At 51.5% G+C, this 19,463-nt stretch overlaps 1 protein-coding gene across 1 annotated transcript in view; it reads left to right on the forward strand.

Annotated features, from left to right (window-relative positions):
* Positions 1-7,706: 7,706 nt before the first annotated feature.
* Mct1 (Monocarboxylate transporter 1) overlaps positions 7,707-19,463 on the forward strand; it is a 269,013-nt gene continuing 257,256 nt past the window's right edge. The window contains exon 1 of the mRNA XM_069323794.1: positions 7,707-9,267. Within this exon, the coding sequence (XP_069179895.1) occupies positions 9,120-9,267 (148 nt within the window). The 5' untranslated portion in view covers positions 7,707-9,119. The remainder of the gene's footprint in view (positions 9,268-19,463) is intronic.

Below are 19,463 nucleotides of genomic sequence, written 5' to 3' on the forward strand. Positions count from 1 at the left end.
TGTGGGCCCCTACACGCCACTACCCTCGCGGTGCTCGACAGTCGTCACACTGACCTGCACTGCTGGAGATATGTTTCTCTTTCATTATGGAAATTAACATTTGTGAAAGATCCTTATCAGTATGATGACACCATCACCATCACCATAACACTATATCACCATCATCACAACACTATCACCATCACCATAACACTATCACCATCACAACACTATCATCATCACCACAACACTCACCATCACTACAATACTATCACCATCACTACAACACTATCCCCATCACTACAACACTATCACCGTCACCACAACACTATCACCATCACCACAATACTATCACCATCACCACAACACTATCATCATCACCACAACACTCACCATCACCACAACACTACCACCATCACCACAATACTATCCCCCATCACCATAACACTATCACCATCACCACAACACTATCACCATCACCACAACACTATCACCATCACCACAACACTATCACCATCACCATAAGGCAACACTGCTACAATACACTACTATCTATCACTGCTACCACAACCACCCCAGGTCCCACCACAACCACCCCCAGGTCCCACCACAACCACCCCCAGGTCCCACCACAACCACCCCCAGGTCCCACCACAACCACCCCCAGGTCCCACCACAACCACCCCCAGGTCCCACCACAACCACCCCCAGGTCCCACCACAACCACCCCAGGTCCCACCACAACCACCCCCCAGGTCCCACCACAACCACCCCCCAGGTCCCACCACAACCACCCCAGGTCCCAACACAACCACCCCCCAGGTCCCACCACAACCACCCCCCAGCTCCCACCACAACCACCCCCAGGTCCCAACACAACCACCCCCCAGGTCCCACCACAACCACCCCAGGTCCCACCACAACCACCCCCCAGCTCCCACCACAACCACCCCCAAGTCCCACCACAACCACCCCCAGGTCCCACCACAACCACCCCCCAGGTCCCACCACAACCACCCCCCAGGTCCCACCACAACCACCCCCCAGGTCCCACCACAACCACCCCCAGGTCCCACCACAACCACCCCCAGGTCCCACCACAACCACCCCCCAGGTCCCACCACAACCAGCCCCAGGTCCCTACACAACCACCCCCCAGGTCCCACCACAACCACCCCCAGGTCCCAACACAACCACCCCCAGGTCCCACCACAACCACCCCCAGGTCCCAACACAACCACCCCCAGGTCCCACCACAACCAACCCCAGGTCCCAACACAACCACCCCCAGGTCCCATCACAACCACCCCAGGTCCCACCACAACCACCCCCCAGGTCCCACCACTACCACCCCCAGGTCCCAACACAACCACCCCCCAGGTCCCACCACAACTACCCCCAGGTCCCACCAGAACCACCCCCCAGGTCCCACCACAACCACCCCCCAGGTCCCACCACAACCACCCCCCAGGTCCCATCACACCCACCCCCCAGGTCCCACCACAACCACCCCCAGGTCCCACCACAACCACCCCCCAGGTCCCACCACAACCACCCCCCAGGTCCCACCACAACCACCCCCCAGGTCCCACCACAACCACCCCCAGGTCCCACCACACCCACCCCCCAGGTCCCACCACAACCACCCCCCAGGTCCCACCACAACCACCCCCCAGGTCCCACCACAACCACCCCCCAGGTCCCACCACACCCACCCCCCAGGTCCCACCACAACCACCCCCCAGGTTCCACCACAACCACCCCAGGTCCCACCACAACCACCCCAGGTCCCAACACAACCACCCCCCAGGTCCCAACACAACCACCCCCAGGTCCCAACGCAACCACCCCCCAGGTCCCACCACAACCACCCCCAGGTCCCACCACAACCACCCCCAGGTCCCACCACAACCACCCCCAGGTCCCACCACAACCACCCCCAGGTCCCAACACAACCACCCCCCAGGTCCCAACACAACCACCCCCAGGTCCCAACACAACCACCCCCCAGGTCCCACCACAACCACCCCCAGGTCCCACCACAACCACCCCCAGGTCTCACCACAACCACCTCCCAGGTCCCACTACAACCACCCCCCAGGTCCCAACACAACCACCCCCAGGTCCCAACGCAACCACCCCCCAGGTCCCACCACAACCACCCCCAGGTCCCACCACAACCACCCCCAGGTCCCACCACAACCACCCCCAGGTCCCACCACAACCACCCCCAGGTCCCAACACAACCACCCCCCAGGTCCCAACACAACCACCCCCAGGTCCCAACACAACCACCCCCCAGGTCCCACCACAACCACCCCCAGGTCCCACCACAACCACCCCCAGGTCCCAACACAACCACCCCCCAGGTCCCACCACAACCACCCCAGGTCCCACCACAACCACCCCCCAGCTCCCACCACAACCACCCCCAAGTCCCACCACAACCACCCCCAGGTCCCACCACAACCACCCCCCAGGTCCCACCACAACCACCCCCCAGGTCCCACCACAACCACCCCCAGGTCCCACCACAACCACCCCCAGGTCCCACCACAACCACCCCCCAGGTCCCACCACAACCAGCCCCAGGTCCCTACACAACCACCCCCCAGGTCCCACCACAACCACCCCCAGGTCCCAACACAACCACCCCCAGGTCCCACCACAACCACCCCCAGGTCCCAACACAACCACCCCCAGGTCCCACCACAACCAACCCCAGGTCCCAACACAACCACCCCCAGGTCCCATCACAACCACCCCAGGTCCCACCACAACCACCCCCCAGGTCCCACCACTACCACCCCCAGGTCCCAACACAACCACCCCCCAGGTCCCACCACAACTACCCCCAGGTCCCACCAGAACCACCCCCCAGGTCCCACCACAACCACCCCCCAGGTCCCACCACAACCACCCCCCAGGTCCCATCACACCCACCCCCCAGGTCCCACCACAACCACCCCCAGGTCCCACCACAACCACCCCCCAGGTCCCACCACAACCACCCCCCAGGTCCCACCACAACCACCCCCCAGGTCCCACCACAACCACCCCCAGGTCCCACCACACCCACCCCCCAGGTCCCACCACAACCACCCCCCAGGTCCCACCACAACCACCCCCCAGGTCCCACCACAACCACCCCCCAGGTCCCACCACACCCACCCCCCAGGTCCCACCACAACCACCCCCCAGGTTCCACCACAACCACCCCAGGTCCCACCACAACCACCCCAGGTCCCAACACAACCACCCCCCAGGTCCCAACACAACCACCCCCAGGTCCCAACGCAACCACCCCCCAGGTCCCACCACAACCACCCCCAGGTCCCACCACAACCACCCCCAGGTCCCACCACAACCACCCCCAGGTCCCACCACAACCACCCCCAGGTCCCAACACAACCACCCCCCAGGTCCCAACACAACCACCCCCAGGTCCCAACACAACCACCCCCCAGGTCCCACCACAACCACCCCCAGGTCCCACCACAACCACCCCCAGGTCTCACCACAACCACCTCCCAGGTCCCACTACAACCACCCCCCAGGTCCCAACACAACCACCCCCAGGTCCCAACGCAACCACCCCCCAGGTCCCACCACAACCACCCCCAGGTCCCACCACAACCACCCCCAGGTCCCACCACAACCACCCCCAGGTCCCACCACAACCACCCCCAGGTCCCAACACAACCACCCCCCAGGTCCCAACACAACCACCCCCAGGTCCCAACACAACCACCCCCCAGGTCCCACCACAACCACCCCCAGGTCCCACCACAACCACCCCCAGGTCCCACCACAACCACCCCCCAGGTCCCAACACAACCACCCCCCAGGTCCCACCACAACCACCCACAGGTCCCAACACAACCACCCCCAGGTCCCACCACAACCACCCCCAGGTCCCAACACAACCACCCCCAGGTCCCACCACAACCACCCCCAGGTCCCAACACAACCACCCCCAGGTCCCACCACAACCACCCCAGGTCCCACCACAACCAACCCCCAGGTCCCACCACAACCACCCCCCAGGTCCCACCACAACCACCCCCAAGTCCCACCACAACCACCCCCAGGTCCCAACACAACCACCCCCAGGTCCCAACACACCCACCCCCAGGTCCCACCACAACCACCTCCAGGTCCCACCACAACCACCCCCAGGTCCCACCACAACCACCCCCAGGTCCCACCACAACCACCCCCAGGTCCCACCACAACCACCCCCAGGTCCCAACACAACCACCCCCAGGTCCCACCACAACCACCCCCAGGTCCCACCACAACCACCCCCAGGTCCCACCACAACCACCCCCAGGTCCCAACACACCCACCCCCAGGTCCCACCACAACCACCCCCAGGTCCCACCACAACCACCCCCAGGTCCCACCACAACCACCCCCAGGTCCCACCACAACCACCCCCAGGTCCCAACACACCCACCCCCAGGTCCCACCACAACCACCCCCAGGTCCCACCACAACCACCCCCAGGTCCCACCACAACCACCCCCAGGTCCCACCACAACCACCCCCAGGTCCCAACACAACCACCCCAGGTCCCACCACAACCACCCCCAGGTCCCACCACAACTACCCCCAGGTCCCAACACAACCACCCCCCAGGTCCCACCACAACCACCCCCAGGTCCCACCACAACCACCCTCAGGTCCCAACACAACCACCCCCCAGGTCCTACCACAACCACCCCCCAGGTCCTACCACAACCACCCCCCAGGTCCCACCACAACCACCCCCAGGTCCCACCACAACCACCCCCAGGTCCCAACACACCCACCCCCAGGTCCCACCACAACCACCCCCAGATCCCACCACAACCACCCCCAGGTCCCACCACAACCACCCCCAGGTCCCACCACAACCACCCCCAGGTCCCACCACAACCACCCCCAGGTCCCACCACAACCACCCCCAGGTCCCAACACAACCACCCCCAGGTCCCACCACAACCACCCCCAGGTCCCAACACAACCACCCCCAGGTCCCACCACAACCACCCCCAGGTCCCAACACAACCACCCCCAGGTCCCACCACAACCACCCCCAGGTCCCACCACAACTACCCCCCAGGTCCCACCACAACCACCCCCAGGTCCCACCACAACCACCCCCAGGTCCCAACACAACCACCCCCCAGGTCCCAACACAACCACCCCCAGGTCCCAACACAACCACCCCCAGGTCCCACAACAACCACCCCCAGGTCCCACCACAACCACCCCCCCCCCAGGTCCCACCACAACCACCCCCAGGTCCCACCACAACCACCCTCAGGTCCCGCCACAACCACCCCCCAGGTCCCATCACAACCACCCCCCAGGTCCCACCACAACCACCCCCCAGGTCCCACCACAACCACCCCCAGGTCCCACCACAACCACCCCCAGGTCCCACCACAACCACCCCTTAGGTTCCACCACAACCACCCCCCAGGTCCCACCACAACCACCCCTTAGGTTCCACCACAACCACCCCCCAGGTCCCACCACAACCACCCCCCAGGTCCCACCACAACCACCCCTGGTCCCACCACAACCACCCTCAGGTCCCACCACAAACACCCTCAGGTCCCACCTCAACCACCCCTTAGGTCCCACCACAACCACCCCCCAGGTCCCACCACAACCACCCCCCAGGTCCCACCACAACCACCCCCCAGGTCCCACCACAACCACCCCCTGGTCCCACCACAACCACCCTCAGGTCCCACCACAAACACCCTCAGGTCCCACCTCAACCACCCCTTAGGTCCCACCACAACCACCCCCCAGGTCCCACCACAACCACCCCCCAGGTCCCACCACAACCACCCCCCAGGTCCCACCACAACCACCCTCACCACGAGCATCTAGCAGCAAGCTGGTGACCACTGGATTATTATGCTTCAATACATAGTGGAGTTCAAGGAATTGTTTACACACAGAAACCTGTCGGAGTAGAATATCAATTACAGACTGGTGGTGGGGGGGGGACTACAATAGGATGAGGGACCGTCTGCGTGAAATCCAGTGGGAAAGATAAATGGAAGGGAAGACAACAACAACAAAAATGATGGACTTCTTTGCTGGTAAATGTGGTGTTGCGACGGAGCAGTTCATACCTCTTAAGAATGAGGTACATGGGAAAGTAAACCCCTGGATCATTAGGCATTTCAGGGAAGCTGAAGAAAGAACAAGCAAACAAAATCTGGAAAAAAATAAAGAGAACTAGGAGCAGAGGACAATAGAGAGTTACAAAAGCGAACCAGAAAGGAATATACCCAAGTTAGGAGAGAAGACGAGAGACAGTTTGAAAATAACATTGCTGCAAAAGCTAAGGATCAGCTAAAGCTGTTCTTATAATGAGAAAAACAACAGTGCCAGAGAATGTACTGAGATTGTGGAGACAAATAGTTCTTACAAAAAATTATAAGGTCATATGTTTGGCTTTCAGGTCATTACATTAGAACCACCATGGAGACCAAGGTTGTAAGAAGAAAGGTTGAAAGAAACAATGGATAACATTGTAATCAATGAACAAGAGGTAAGAAAACATCTGGAGGTGTTTTCTCTAGGATATGTGACAAAAAACCAATGGAGCCAGACCTAATCTGACCATGGTTGCTGAAGGAGGCTATAGACTACTTTACTGCTATAGACTACAAGGTGGAAAGGCAGGCTGGAATAATTGATAAAAAACAGAATGGGTGAGTATAATGTTTGCAGATGACGCCAAGCTGGTGAGGAATGTAAAAACAGAGGAGTACTGCAGGAAGTTACAGGAAGACCTGAACAAACTTCAGGAGTGGTCAGACAAGTGGTTGCTGGAATTCAATCCCAACAAGTGTAAAGTATAGAAGATGGGTAAGACAGAGAGGAGACCAAAAGGCATCTAAACCATAAATAGCAGGCAACCACAGGAATCAGAAATAGATAAAGATTTCAGAGTGAATATAATCCCAACACTAACAACAGAAGATAACAGATAAACAGGATAACATCGGTAGCATATGGGACACTGGCAAATATAAGAACATAATTTAGAAAGCTAAATGAGGACTCCTTCAAGGCAAGCTACACAACATTCGTTAGAAAAATGCTGGAATATGCAGCACCAGCTTGGAACCCGCACCTTGTGAAACATAAAGCCAAAATTGAAAAAGTACAAAGCTTTGCAACAGGATTAGTGCCAGAGCTAAGAGGGTTCAGCTACGAAAGCTAAATCTCCCAACCCAAGAGGATAGAATGAATAGATGGGATATGATCACAACATACAAGATAATGAGGGGAATATATCATGTGAACAAATATAACTTTTTCAAAATGAGAGAAAGTTGGACAAGTAGAAAGGTGGAAGCTAGAAATGCAAATGAGCCGAAGGAATGTAAGAATATATAAGTTATAATTATTATTATAAAATACCAAATGGAATGCACTGAAAGATGAAGTTGTGGAAGCCACCTCCATCCACCACATCTTTAAGGCCAGATTCGACAATGAATTTGAATGTCAGAATAGTTTATTATAATGCAACAGTTATAACAAGCCTAATAGGCAGGGCATAAAGAGGTAGACGTCAGGCCGTCGTAGACTGTTAGGTAGGTACAATCACAACGACAGTAACCCCCTCTTCCACCTCCGTCACGACCCTCCCCCACAACCCCCCTCCAATCCCCAAGGAAATCCCCCGCCCCACCCCTGGCAATGCGACTGGGTGCAGGTTAGATGATATCGACGCAGATGTGCGAGGTTCAGTACGGTCGCTGCGCTCATCGAGTGCGGACACGCCTCTCGCTGTCATCAAGACATCACCCATGTGCCACAAGCTCTTTGTCTCGAAGTTTCTTGTTACATGTTATGCGAACCACTTGAATTTTGTGACGTAACAAAGAGCCAGTGATGGAAATACGTGGCCTGTGAGTGATCCGATAAACCGAAGATAGATAGCGTGCGTGGTTTTGTGTGTGGTGGTGTTAGGATAGGTTGGCATGGCTTGAGCTTCACAGGCGCCGACTTCATCAAGTGTTAGCTCTAGGACTCAAGGGAGATGGTAAACGATACTTACGGTGCTAGGATATGTGTTGCATCAACACTCATATACACGCGTCTCTTCGTGTAACAAGTCAAGCATGGTGATGACCCTCGCCTCCACCCGCAAGTTACTCATCGATTTTCAGCAGGGAATGTGTGTGTAGTACCCTGAGGGACGTCCACACTCCGCCTGTTCGATGGTAGACAGATAGCATAAAACCCATTAGGTCGTATACGACCAAAAGCTAAAGAAGGGGAAAAAGAATAGTGGCGTAACCAATACTCCGGTTGGGGGCTAACGTTGGGCTTCCTGCCAGTACATGCTGTATGTAGCATTACTTCCATCGTGTGAGCGATTAAGCCTTAATTATCAAGCAGAAGGTAAACCTCAGCTCTTGTCACAGCCGTCAGCTGCTAAGACAAGTCTTTGTTGTCAGCCGTCAGCTGAACCAAGACTTTTTTTGTCATTCATCAGCTGATCCAAGTCTTTGTTGACATTAATCAGCTGTTTGGGCCGTGGGCAACGTTCCCAGTATCTCCCACACAACACTGTCCACACCATCCACTTAATCCCTCGCAGCAGAAAAATATTTAATTTACTTTTATTTTTAAAGTCGATGTTAAATGTAGCCATGCATTAGAGGCTGTTTAAGGTGCGCACAGGGAACGTCAGCAAGTTAGGCTTGTTGAGTTGACGCCAGCGAGAGTAGCGAACTGATACAGCAAGATAAACAAGAGTGCTGGAGAAGTGTCAACACCTTGAAGGTCTGTGTTATCACCACCATTGTCGAGTGTGCTGCTTCCTCCCCCACCAACCCTCCTCCCGCCCCAGCACTCGCGTGCACTCGCCACGCACAACGCCCAAGTGAAAGTGGAACGCCAATCGTTTATATTGTGAGTCCACATGCCGCTCGGCATTTCCGGCACGGCGTTGAGTTTTATACATCTGTAACGGAAAATATATATATATAAAATATTAACTCTCTGTGACAATAGAGATTAGTGCCTTAATTACTAGCTATAGCACCGGCCAAAATCTTGAAGCGGATTGAGTGGTGGAGGGGCGGAGAGGTGTTGAGGTGGGCGGCGGCAGGATGACTGTTCCCCAACACGAGACACAACCCAGGAAAGGCGATATGGAGGAGGAGGCGGAAGGTGGGAGCGTGAAGACCATGCCCACCCCCCCTGACGGTGGCTGGGGATGGATGGTCGTCTTCGCCTCCTTTATGATTCACGTCTTAGGTAAGTGCTCTTTTATATCACCTGTTCCCCAAATACCGTCACACTAGTGACTTGTAATGAGGAAATGATCTACAAATCCAACGGGTCAGGAATACTGTGTATACACCGAGAACTTTAATTCCTTGGTGTACCCGGTATAAAAACCAAGTTTACTTTAGGCCCGAGAATACATAGCTTCGTCTTCTCCGCGGCTTGACCTTCTTTTGATAATTACTTACCCTAGTCCCGAGAGTCGTAGTACAGTTGGCTTCGATTCCCAGGCCACACAGAAATTGTTACTTTCACCCGGTAGTAAATAGGTGCTCCCGAGTTAGGTAAATTTGTATTTCTTTTGTCGCCGGAAGCGGCTAGATTATTGTGCACCCCATACTCATCCTGTGAGTGGTAGTTTATTGTGCTCCCCATACTCATCCTGTGAGTGGTAGTTTATTGTGCTCCCCATACTCATCCTGTGAGTGGTAGTTTATTGTGCTCCCCATACTCATCCTGTGAGTGGTAGTTTATTGTGCTCCCCATACTCATCCTGTGAGTGGTAGTTTATTGTGCTCCCCATACTCATCCTGTGAGTGGTAGTTTATTGTGCTCCCCATACTCATCCTGTGAGTGATAGATTATTGTGCACCCCATACTCATCCTGTGAGTGGTAGTTTATTGTGCTCCCCATACTCATCCTGTGAGTGGTAGTTTATTGTGCACCCCATACTCATCCTGTGAGTGGTAGTTTATTGTGCTCCCCATACTCATCCTGTGAGTGATAGATTATTGTGCACCCCATACTCATCCTGTGAGTGGTAGTTTATTGTGCTCCCCATACTCATCCTGTGAGCGGTAGTTTATTGTGCTCCCCATACTCATCCTGTGAGTGGTTTATTGTGCACCCCATGCTCATCCTGTGAGTGGTAGTTTATTGTGCATCCCATACTCATCCTGTGAGTGATAGTTTATTGTGCTCCCCATACTCATCCTGTGAGTGGTAGTTTATTGTGCTCCCCATACTCATCCTGTGAGTGATAGTTTATTGTGCTCCCCATACTCATCCTGTGAGTGATAGTTTATTGTGCTCCCCATACTCATCTTGTGAGTGATAGTTTATTGTGCTCCCCATACTCATCCTGTGAGTGATAGTTTATTATGCTCCCCATACTCATCCTGTGAGTGGTAGATTATTGTGCTCCCCATACTCATCCTGTGAGTGATAGTTTATTGTGCTCCCCATGCTCATCCTGTGAATGGTAGTTTATTGTGCACCCCATGTTCATCCTGTGAGTGATAGTTTATTGTGCTCCCCATACTCATCCTGTGAGTGGTAGATTATTGTGCAGCCCATACTCATCCTGTGAGTAATAGTTTATTGTGCTCCCCATGCTCAGCCTGTGAGTGATAGTTTATTGTGCTCCACATACTCATCCTGTGAGTGGTAGTTTATTGTGCACCCCATGCTCATCCTGTGAGTGATAGTTTATTGTGCTCCCCATGCTCATCCTGTGAGTGGTAGTTTATTGTGCTCCCCATGCTCATCCTGTGAGTGGTAGTTTATTGTGCACCCCATACTCATCCTGTGAGTGATAGTTTATTGTGCACCCCATACTCATCCTGTGAGTGGTAGTTTATTGTGCTCCCCATGCTCATCCTGTGAGTGGTAGTTTATTGTGCACCCCATACTCATCCTGTGAGTGGTAGTTTATTGTGCACCCCATGCTCATCCTGTGAGTGGTAGTTTATTGTGCACCCCATGCTCATCTTGTGAGTGGTAGTTTATTGTGCACCCCATGCTCATCCTGTGAGTGGTAGTTTATTGTGCACCCCATGCTCATCCTGTGAATGATAGTTTATTGTGCTCCCCATACTCATCCTGTGAGTGGTAGTTTATTGTGCACCCCATACTAATCCTGTGAGTGATAGTTTATTGTGCTCCACATACTCATCCTGTGAGTGATAGTTTATTGTGCTCCCCATACTCATCCTGTGAGTGGTAGTTTATTGTGCTCCCCATACTCATCCTGTGAGTGATAGTTTATTGTACTCCCCATGCTCATCCTGTGAGTGGTAGTTTATTGTGCACCCCATGCTCATCCTGTGAGTGGTAGTTTATTGTGCACCCCATGCTCATCCTGTGAGTGGTAGTTTATTGTGCACCCCATGCTCATCTTGTGAGTGGTAGTTTATTGTGCACCCCATGCTCATCCTGTGAGTGGTAGTTTATTGTGCACCCCATGCTCATCCTGTGAATGATAGTTTATTGTGTACCCCATGCTCATCCTGTGAGTGGTAGTTTATTGTGCACCCCATGCTCATCCTGTGAATGATAGTTTATTGTGCTCCCCATGCTCATCCTGTGAGTGGTAGATTATTGTGCACCCCATACTCATCCTGTGAATGATAGTTTATTGTGCTCCCCATACTCATCCTGTGAGTGGTAGTTTATTGTGCTCCCCATACTCATCCTGTGAGTGATAGTTTATTGTGCTCCCCATGCTCATCCTGTGAGTGGTAGTTTATTGTGCACCCCATGCTCATCCTGTGAGTGGTAGTTTATTGTGCACCCCATGCTCATCCTGTGAGTGGTAGTTTATTGTGCTCCCCATACTCATCCTGTGAGTGATAGTTTATTGTGCTCCCCGTACTCATCCTGTGAGTGGTAGTTTATTGTGCACCCCATACTAATCCTGTGAGTGGTAGTTTATTGTGCACCCCATGCTCATCCTGTGAATGATAGTTTATTGTGCTCCCCATGCTCATCCTGTGAGTGGTAGTTTATTGTGCACCCCATACTCATCCTGTGAGTGGTAGTTTATTGTGCTCCCCATACTCATCCTGTGAGTGGTAGTTTATTGTGTTCCCCATACTCATCCTGTGAGTGGTAGTTTATTGTGCACCCCATACTCATCCTGTGAGTGATAGTTTATTGTGCTCCCCATACTCATCCTGTGAGTGGTAGTTTATTGTGCTCCCCATACTCATCCTGTGAGTGGTAGTTTATTGTGCACCCCATACTCATCCTGTGAGTGATAGTTTATTGTGCTCCCCATACTCATCCTGTGAGTGGTAGTTTATTGTGCTCCCCATACTCATCCTGTGAGTGGTAGTTTATTGTGCACCCCATACTCATCCTGTGAGTGATAGTTTATTGTGCTCCCCATGCTCATCCTGTGAGTGGTAGTTTATTGTGCACCCCATACTCATCCTGTGAGTGGTAGTTTATTGTGCTCCCCATACTCATCCTGTGAGTGGTAGTTTATTGTGCAGCCCATGCTCATCCTGTGAGTGATAGTTTATTGTGCAGCCCATACTCATCCTGTGAGCGGCAGTTTATTGTGCTCCCCATACTCATCCTGTGAGCGGCAGTTTATTGTGCTCCCCATACTCATCCTGTGAGCGGCAGTTTATTGTGCACCCCATACTCATCCTTCGAGCGGCAGCGCAAAAAAGTATTAGGGCGCAAAAGGCCCACTCACTGACCTCAGCCATGCAGTTAAGACCTGAGATCTCAACGGAGATTATCACATTAACAGTTGCATCCCTCCTGCACACCTTATAATATCACCTGGGTTACTTTTTTGTCATTAAAATACTATTGTAGTTACGGTTAATTATACATTCATAGCAGGTTTTTTCCCTTAATACACAATTATTTTGATACGGGGCCATTACGGGATCATAGAAAAGCTGTTTATTATTATTACTATTATCAGTGTTGACATTACACTACACAGGATGTGCTGCTGAAGGTTAGGACTTATAAAGAGGGATGACAACGTGGCCGCCCAAAGTGGTAGTATCTATAGTTACTATGGATGGAAAAAGGGGAAAGTGTACTTTTGTACATAAAAAAAATTCTACAATTCAAAAAATTGTGTTATTAATTTTGTTGAGAGCCGGAAAAAGAAGACATCCACATAAGTTTTCCGAGGCCTAGTTGTGTGCACCTGTGTACTAAATTAGGCTCAGACTTGTTAGTTAGGCTTAGAACAGAGTAGGTTAGCTTTATGGGTACTGTTTCACTTTTTGTTATTCCCTTAGTCATGCAAGTCATGTCATGTTTAAGATGCAAATTTAAAAGGAGGGAAATATCAGGGGAAAGCGCCAAGGCATTACGACTATTTAGCACTTGGAAGGGGTCAGGATAAGGATTTGGGATGGGATTGCTTGATACCTGCTTGATCTTGGGGGGTTGGGGGGGGGGAAGGAATGGTGCCCAACACTTGGATGGACGGGGATTGAACGCAGACCTGCGGGAAGCGAGACCGTCGCTCTACCGTCCACTCCAAGTGGTTGGTAGACTAACATAAATTATTTCTCGATGAAGTAAGTAATTATCAAAAGAAGGCACCAAACCGGGAAGGCTATGTAGCACCATCAAATATATTTCTGGATGAAATCCCAATAACAACGTGACTCTCTGGGCCCGCCAGAGATGCCAGTTCAGCCGCACCTCTTCTTAGATTTTCTCATTACTTATTACTTAGATTTTTCAAGTTGTTTATAGCCTGACGTTCAGTGGTATGTGTCGCCTTGTTGCTAACATGTTCCTAACGTGTACTGGCCTAGCAATATAACCTGTAACCTTACTCGTCCATAATCTAGAAAGTCATTCCTCTTGATAATGTGGATAAAGATTTGGTCAATATATGTAATGGTTTGGGAAATTTACCAGTTGATTTAAATAGATTATGCTAGAGTTTGACCAGCTCGTTCTCAGAGTAAATCTATTAGAAGGAGACACCAACTTCCCCTCCAACCACCTGGATAGTTATCTAGATCTTTCAGCCCATCTTCCTGTTTTGGTGGTACTTATAGTAACTATAAGGACTATCGTACATATATTGACGTAAAAGACAATTAGAAAGTATAAATCGGTACTATTGAATTTGGACAAACCGGAAAAGTGTTTTCAATTGATTTTGCAAACAATACTTAATCCGCCCTAACCTTCCTAGGCCTAACACACACAGTATGAGGCCTAATATAATACATGTGCTATACCAGGCCTAGGAACATTTTGGTATGAGTTTTAGCTATATTTTTTAGGATTCTATAGTTTAATAGTACCACATTCTACTATTTAATTATCAGTTATGTCTGTCGGAAAATCCGACACCATTTAATATATCATACAGATAATAGCTGTATTACCAACAAGTTACCCATAGAAAACGTAACTTGTAGTGGAATTACCGTCTAAGAAAACGGGATATCATCACCACATACTATTATAATTCACCAGCTATTCTGCTGGGAATTATTCTTAAATACATAAGTCTTTGGACTTTACCATCATAAAAACATCTTATATAAATTAACTTAATTATCAATATTAAAGTAGAGTAAATGTGACCCTTCTATCACGTTCTGAAATCTGGACAATGTAAGCCAGGCGTCAGAGTGGAGGAAGGAGGGCAGCCATTGTTGTTTATGAGACCAGAGGCTCACACGGGAGCAAATTCGGCTCCTGTTAAATTTACTTGGACGTAGTGTTATGGAACCCAAAGGTGTACCATTGTCAACACGCTGTCTACAAATACAAGTTAAGTGTCTATCCGAAACCCGTTTATCATTCATTTATGGCCATTAATGTCAGGATATAGGGTTAGCCGGTTAGAACGCGAAATCGCCTCATACTAAAGGTAATTAAGCCAGGTCTTTAATGTTCCATGTACTGTATAGTGTTTTCTCTGATATAGCTTGTCATATATAGGATTCTGGCTTCACAGCTAGCGCACTTTTGACAGGTCAAGACGAGGATGCAAGATTATGTGCACCAGTTACTGGGTGATAGAAGCTACCTCAAAGAGGATAATTTGGTGTCTACACCCTAGTTATACCTGGTGGACTAGCCTGCTGTACTATAAGATAAGGAACCTCATCAATGTATGTAGCTATTACTGTAATTTGATTGGCTGCATATGTGTAATATAAACCCCCCCTAATGTGTAGAGGATCGATTTGTGAGATTATGAGATTATTGCAGAAATACAGTCCACTTATCATTATACAAATTGCTATCGAAGTATATAAATTAACGTAAATATAAATTCATATAAATTAAATAAATATAAATCTCACAGGTCGGTTCCCACAATGTCTACATGTGTATGATGGTTCACATATTTACAAAAAGTACTATCTAAATAGGAGGATGGGTTTGTGATTGTCTTAAAACATATTACAGTACCAATAATAGTCTATTAGTCTACTTGTAAACTGCCAAGTGAACCTTTATCCTAAACAGAATATTCTCAAGTCAAAACTTTATTGTATTATAAATCGTTGGTTTAAAATACAATACGTGTATGCTAAACTCGTTTTCTTTGAAGCAGCTGAAGAATTTGGTTTTTTGTAAATGAAATTCTAGAGGATACTCAATTCAATATTTCACGTGTTTGAGAATAATATACCGTATTAGCATAACCAAGTATAATTATACCTAACCTACATAGTGGTTCTGAAGTGATTCCCTCGAGGGGATCTCCCTGAGCACAGCCTGGCTCTAAGTGCGTCAACTGGAGGCTAAATGCGTGAACTAAGATGTAATAAATGTTTTAATATGTGTTGTTATGTTATAGATAACAACTGGACGTTAAGTTCATCACCATCTGAACTGTTATTCTAAAAGTTTCCTGCATCTCTCCGGCTTCTTTAAAATCAATCAAATCAAATGTTTATTCAGGTAAAAGTACATACATAGAGGATCAGTTACAAACATAATGTTGGATTTATAGATAGAGCTAGTACATACAACACCTAAAGCCACTAGTACACATAACGTTTCAGGCTTCCCTTTACCCTTCCCCCCCCCCCACCATTTCCCTCCCCCTCCCCCCACCTTTACCCACAAAACAACAGAGGTAGTTGTTATGGATGGAAGGTGCGGGGTGCAGGCACCCGGAGTGTTCACCGCGGCTCGTCATATCACACCACTCCCAATGTAAATATTGTATACTTTTACCCATTAAGTTAGAACAAATATAATATATAATGTAAATACGTCTAGGTCGTGTTGTAAACATTGTTCATAAATTTCCATTGCAAACGTTTATGTTTGACCAACTTAAACGGTCACCTAACTTGTGTTGGTGGTGGCATGTGGTGGTGTTGGTGGTGTCATGTGGTGGTGGTGGTGGTGTCATGTGGTGGTGTTGGTGGTGTGATGTGCTGGTGGTGGTGTTGTCATGTGGTGGTGGTGGTGGTGGTGTCATGTGGTGGTGGTGGTGGTGTCATGTGGTGGTGTTGGTGGTGTGATGTGCTGGTGGTGGTGTTGTCATGTGGTGGTGGTGGTGGTGGCATGTGGTGGTGGTGGTGGTGTCATGTGGTGGTGGTGGTGGTGGCATGTGGTGGTGGTGTTGTCATGTGGTGGTGTTGGTGGTGGCATGTGGTGGTGGTGTTGGTGTCATGTGGTGGTGTTGGTGGTGTCATGTGGTGGTGGTGTTGTCATGTGGTGGTGGTGGTGGTGGCATGTGGTGGTGGTGTTGTCATGTGGTGGTGTTGGTGGTGGCATGTGGTGGTGGTGGTGGTGTCATGTGGTGGTGGTGGTGGTGGCATGTGGTGGTGGTGTTGTCATGTGGTGGTGTTGGTGGTGGCATGTGGTGGTGGTGTTGGTGTCATGTGGTGGTGTTGGTGGTGTGATGTGCTGGTGGTGGTGGTGGTGTCATGTGGTGGTGGTGTCATGTGGTGGTGGTGGTGGTGGCATGTGGTGGTGGTGTTGTCATGTGGTGGTGTTGGTGGTGGCATGTGGTGGTGGTGTTGGTGTGATGTGGTGGTGGTGGTGGTGGTGTCATGTGGTGGTGTTGGTGGTGGCATGTGGTGGTGTTGGTGGTGGCATGTGGTGGTGGTGTTGTCATGTGGTGGTGGTGGAGTCATGTAGTGGTGGTGGTGGTGGTGGTGGTGGAGTCATGTAGTAGTGGTGGTGGTGTTGGAGTCATGTAGTGGTGGTGGTGGTGGAGTCATGTAGTGGTGGTGGTGGTGGTGGTGGTGGAGTCATGTAGTAGTGGTGGTGGTGTTGGAGTCATGTAGTGGTGGTGGTGGTGGTGGAGTCATGTGGTGGTGGTGGTGGTGGAGTCATGTGGTTGTGTTGGTCGAGTCATGTGGTGATGGTGGTGGTGGTGGAGTCATGTGGTTGTGTTGGTCGAGTCATGTGGTGGTGGAGTCATGTAGTGCTGGTGGTGGTGGCATGTGGTGGTGTTGGTGGTGTCATGTGGTGGTGGTGGTGTCATGTGGTGGTGTTGGTGGTGGCATGTGGTGGTGGTGTTGTCATGTGGTGGTGGTGGTGTTGGAGTCATGTAGTGGTGGTGGAGTCATGTAGTGGTGGTGGTGGTGGTGGAGTCATGTAGTGGTGGTGTTGGTGGTGTTGTTGGAGTCATGTAGTGGTGGTGGTGGTGGTGTTGGAGTCATGTAGTGGTGGTGGTGGTGGTGGAGTCATGTAGTGGTGGTGGTGGTGGTGTTGGAGTCATGTAGTGGTGGTGGTGGTGGAGTCATGTGGTGGTGGTGGTGGTGGAGTCATGTAGTGGTGGTGGTGGTGGTGGAATCATGTAGTGGTGGTGGTGGAATCATGTAGTGGTGGTGGTGGTGGTGGTGGTGTTGGAGTCATGTAGTGGTGGTGGTGGTGGTGGTGGTGGTGGAGTCATGTAGTGGTGGTGGTGGTGGTGGAGTCATGTAGTGGTGGTGGTGGTGGTGGAGTCATGTAGTGGTGGTGGTGGTGGTGGAGTCATGTAGTGGTGGTGGTGGTGTTGGAGTCATGTAGTGGTGGTGGTGGAGTCGTGTAGTGGTGGTGGTGGTGGTGGTGGAGTCATGTAGTGGTGGTGTTGGTGGTGGTGGTGGTGGTGGAGTCATGTAGTGGTGGTGTTGGTGGTGGTGGTGGTGTTGGAGTCATGTAGTGGTGGTGGTGGTGGTGGTGGTGGTGGTGTTGGAGTCATGTAGTGGTGGTGGTGGTGTTGGAGTCATGTAGTGGTGGTGGTGGTGGTGTTGGAGTCATGTAGTGGTGGTGGTGGTGGAGTCATGTAGTGGTGGTGGTGGTGGTGGTGGTGTTGGAGTCATGTAGTGGTGGTGGTGGTGGTGGTGGTGGAGTCATGTAGTGGTGGTGGTGGTGGTGGAGTCATGTAGTGGTGGTGTTGGTGGTGGTGTTGGAGTCATGTAGTGGTGGTGGTGGTGGTGGTGGAGTCATGTAGTGGTGGTGGTGGAGTCATGTAGTGGTGGTGGTGGTGTTGGAGTCATGTAGTGGTGGTGGTGGTGGTGGAGCCATGTAGTGGTGGTGGTGGTGGTGGTGGTGTTGGAGTCATGTAGTGGTGGTGGTGGTGGTGGTGGTGGAGTCATGTAGTGGTGGTGGTGGTGGTGGTGGTGGTGGAGTCATGTGGTGGTGGTGGTGGTGGTGGAGTCATGTAGTGGTGGTGGTGGTGGTGGTGGTGGAGTCATGTAGTGGTGGTGGTGGTGGTGTTGGAGTCATGTAGTGGTGGTGGTGGTGGTGGAATCATGTAGTGGTGGTGGTGGTGATGTTGGAGTCATGTAGTGGTGGTGGTGGTGGTGGTGGTGGTGGAGTCATGTAGTGGTGGTGGTGGTGTTGGAGTCATGTAGTGGTGGTGGTGGTGGTGGTGGTGGTGGAGTCATGTAGTGGTGGTGGTGGTGGAGTCATGTAGTGGTGGTGTTGGTGGTGGTGGTGGTGTTGGAGTCATGTGGTGGTGGTGGTGGTGGTGTTGGAATCATGTAGTGGTGGTGGTGGTGGTGTTGGAGTCATGTAGTGGTGGTGGTGGTGGTGGAGTCATGTAGTGGTGGTGGTGGTGGTGGTGGTGGTGGAGTCATGTAGTGGTGGTGGTGGTGGTGTTGGAGTTATGTAGTGGTGGTGGTGGTGGTGGTGGAGTCATGTAGTGGTGGTGGTGGTGGTGGTGGAGTCATGTAGTGGTGGTGGTGGTGGTGGTGGTGGTGGAGTCATGTAGTGGTGGTGGTGGTGTTGGAGTCCCGTAGTGGTGGTGGTGGTGGTGGAGTCATGTAGTGGTGGTGGTGGTGGTGGTGGTGTTGGAGTCATGTAGTGGTGGTGGTGGTGGTGTTGGAGTCATGTAGTGGTGGTGGTGGTGGTGGAGTCATGTAGTGGTGGTGGTGTTGGAGTCATGTAGTGGTGGTGGTGGTGGTGGAGTCATGTAGTGGTGGTGGTGGTGGTGGAGTCAAGTAGTGGTGGTGGTGGTGGTGGTGGTGTTGGAGTCATGTAGTGG

Source organism: Procambarus clarkii, chromosome 13, assembly GCF_040958095.1.
Source record: "Procambarus clarkii isolate CNS0578487 chromosome 13, FALCON_Pclarkii_2.0, whole genome shotgun sequence".
NCBI lineage: Eukaryota > Metazoa > Arthropoda > Malacostraca > Decapoda > Cambaridae > Procambarus > Procambarus clarkii.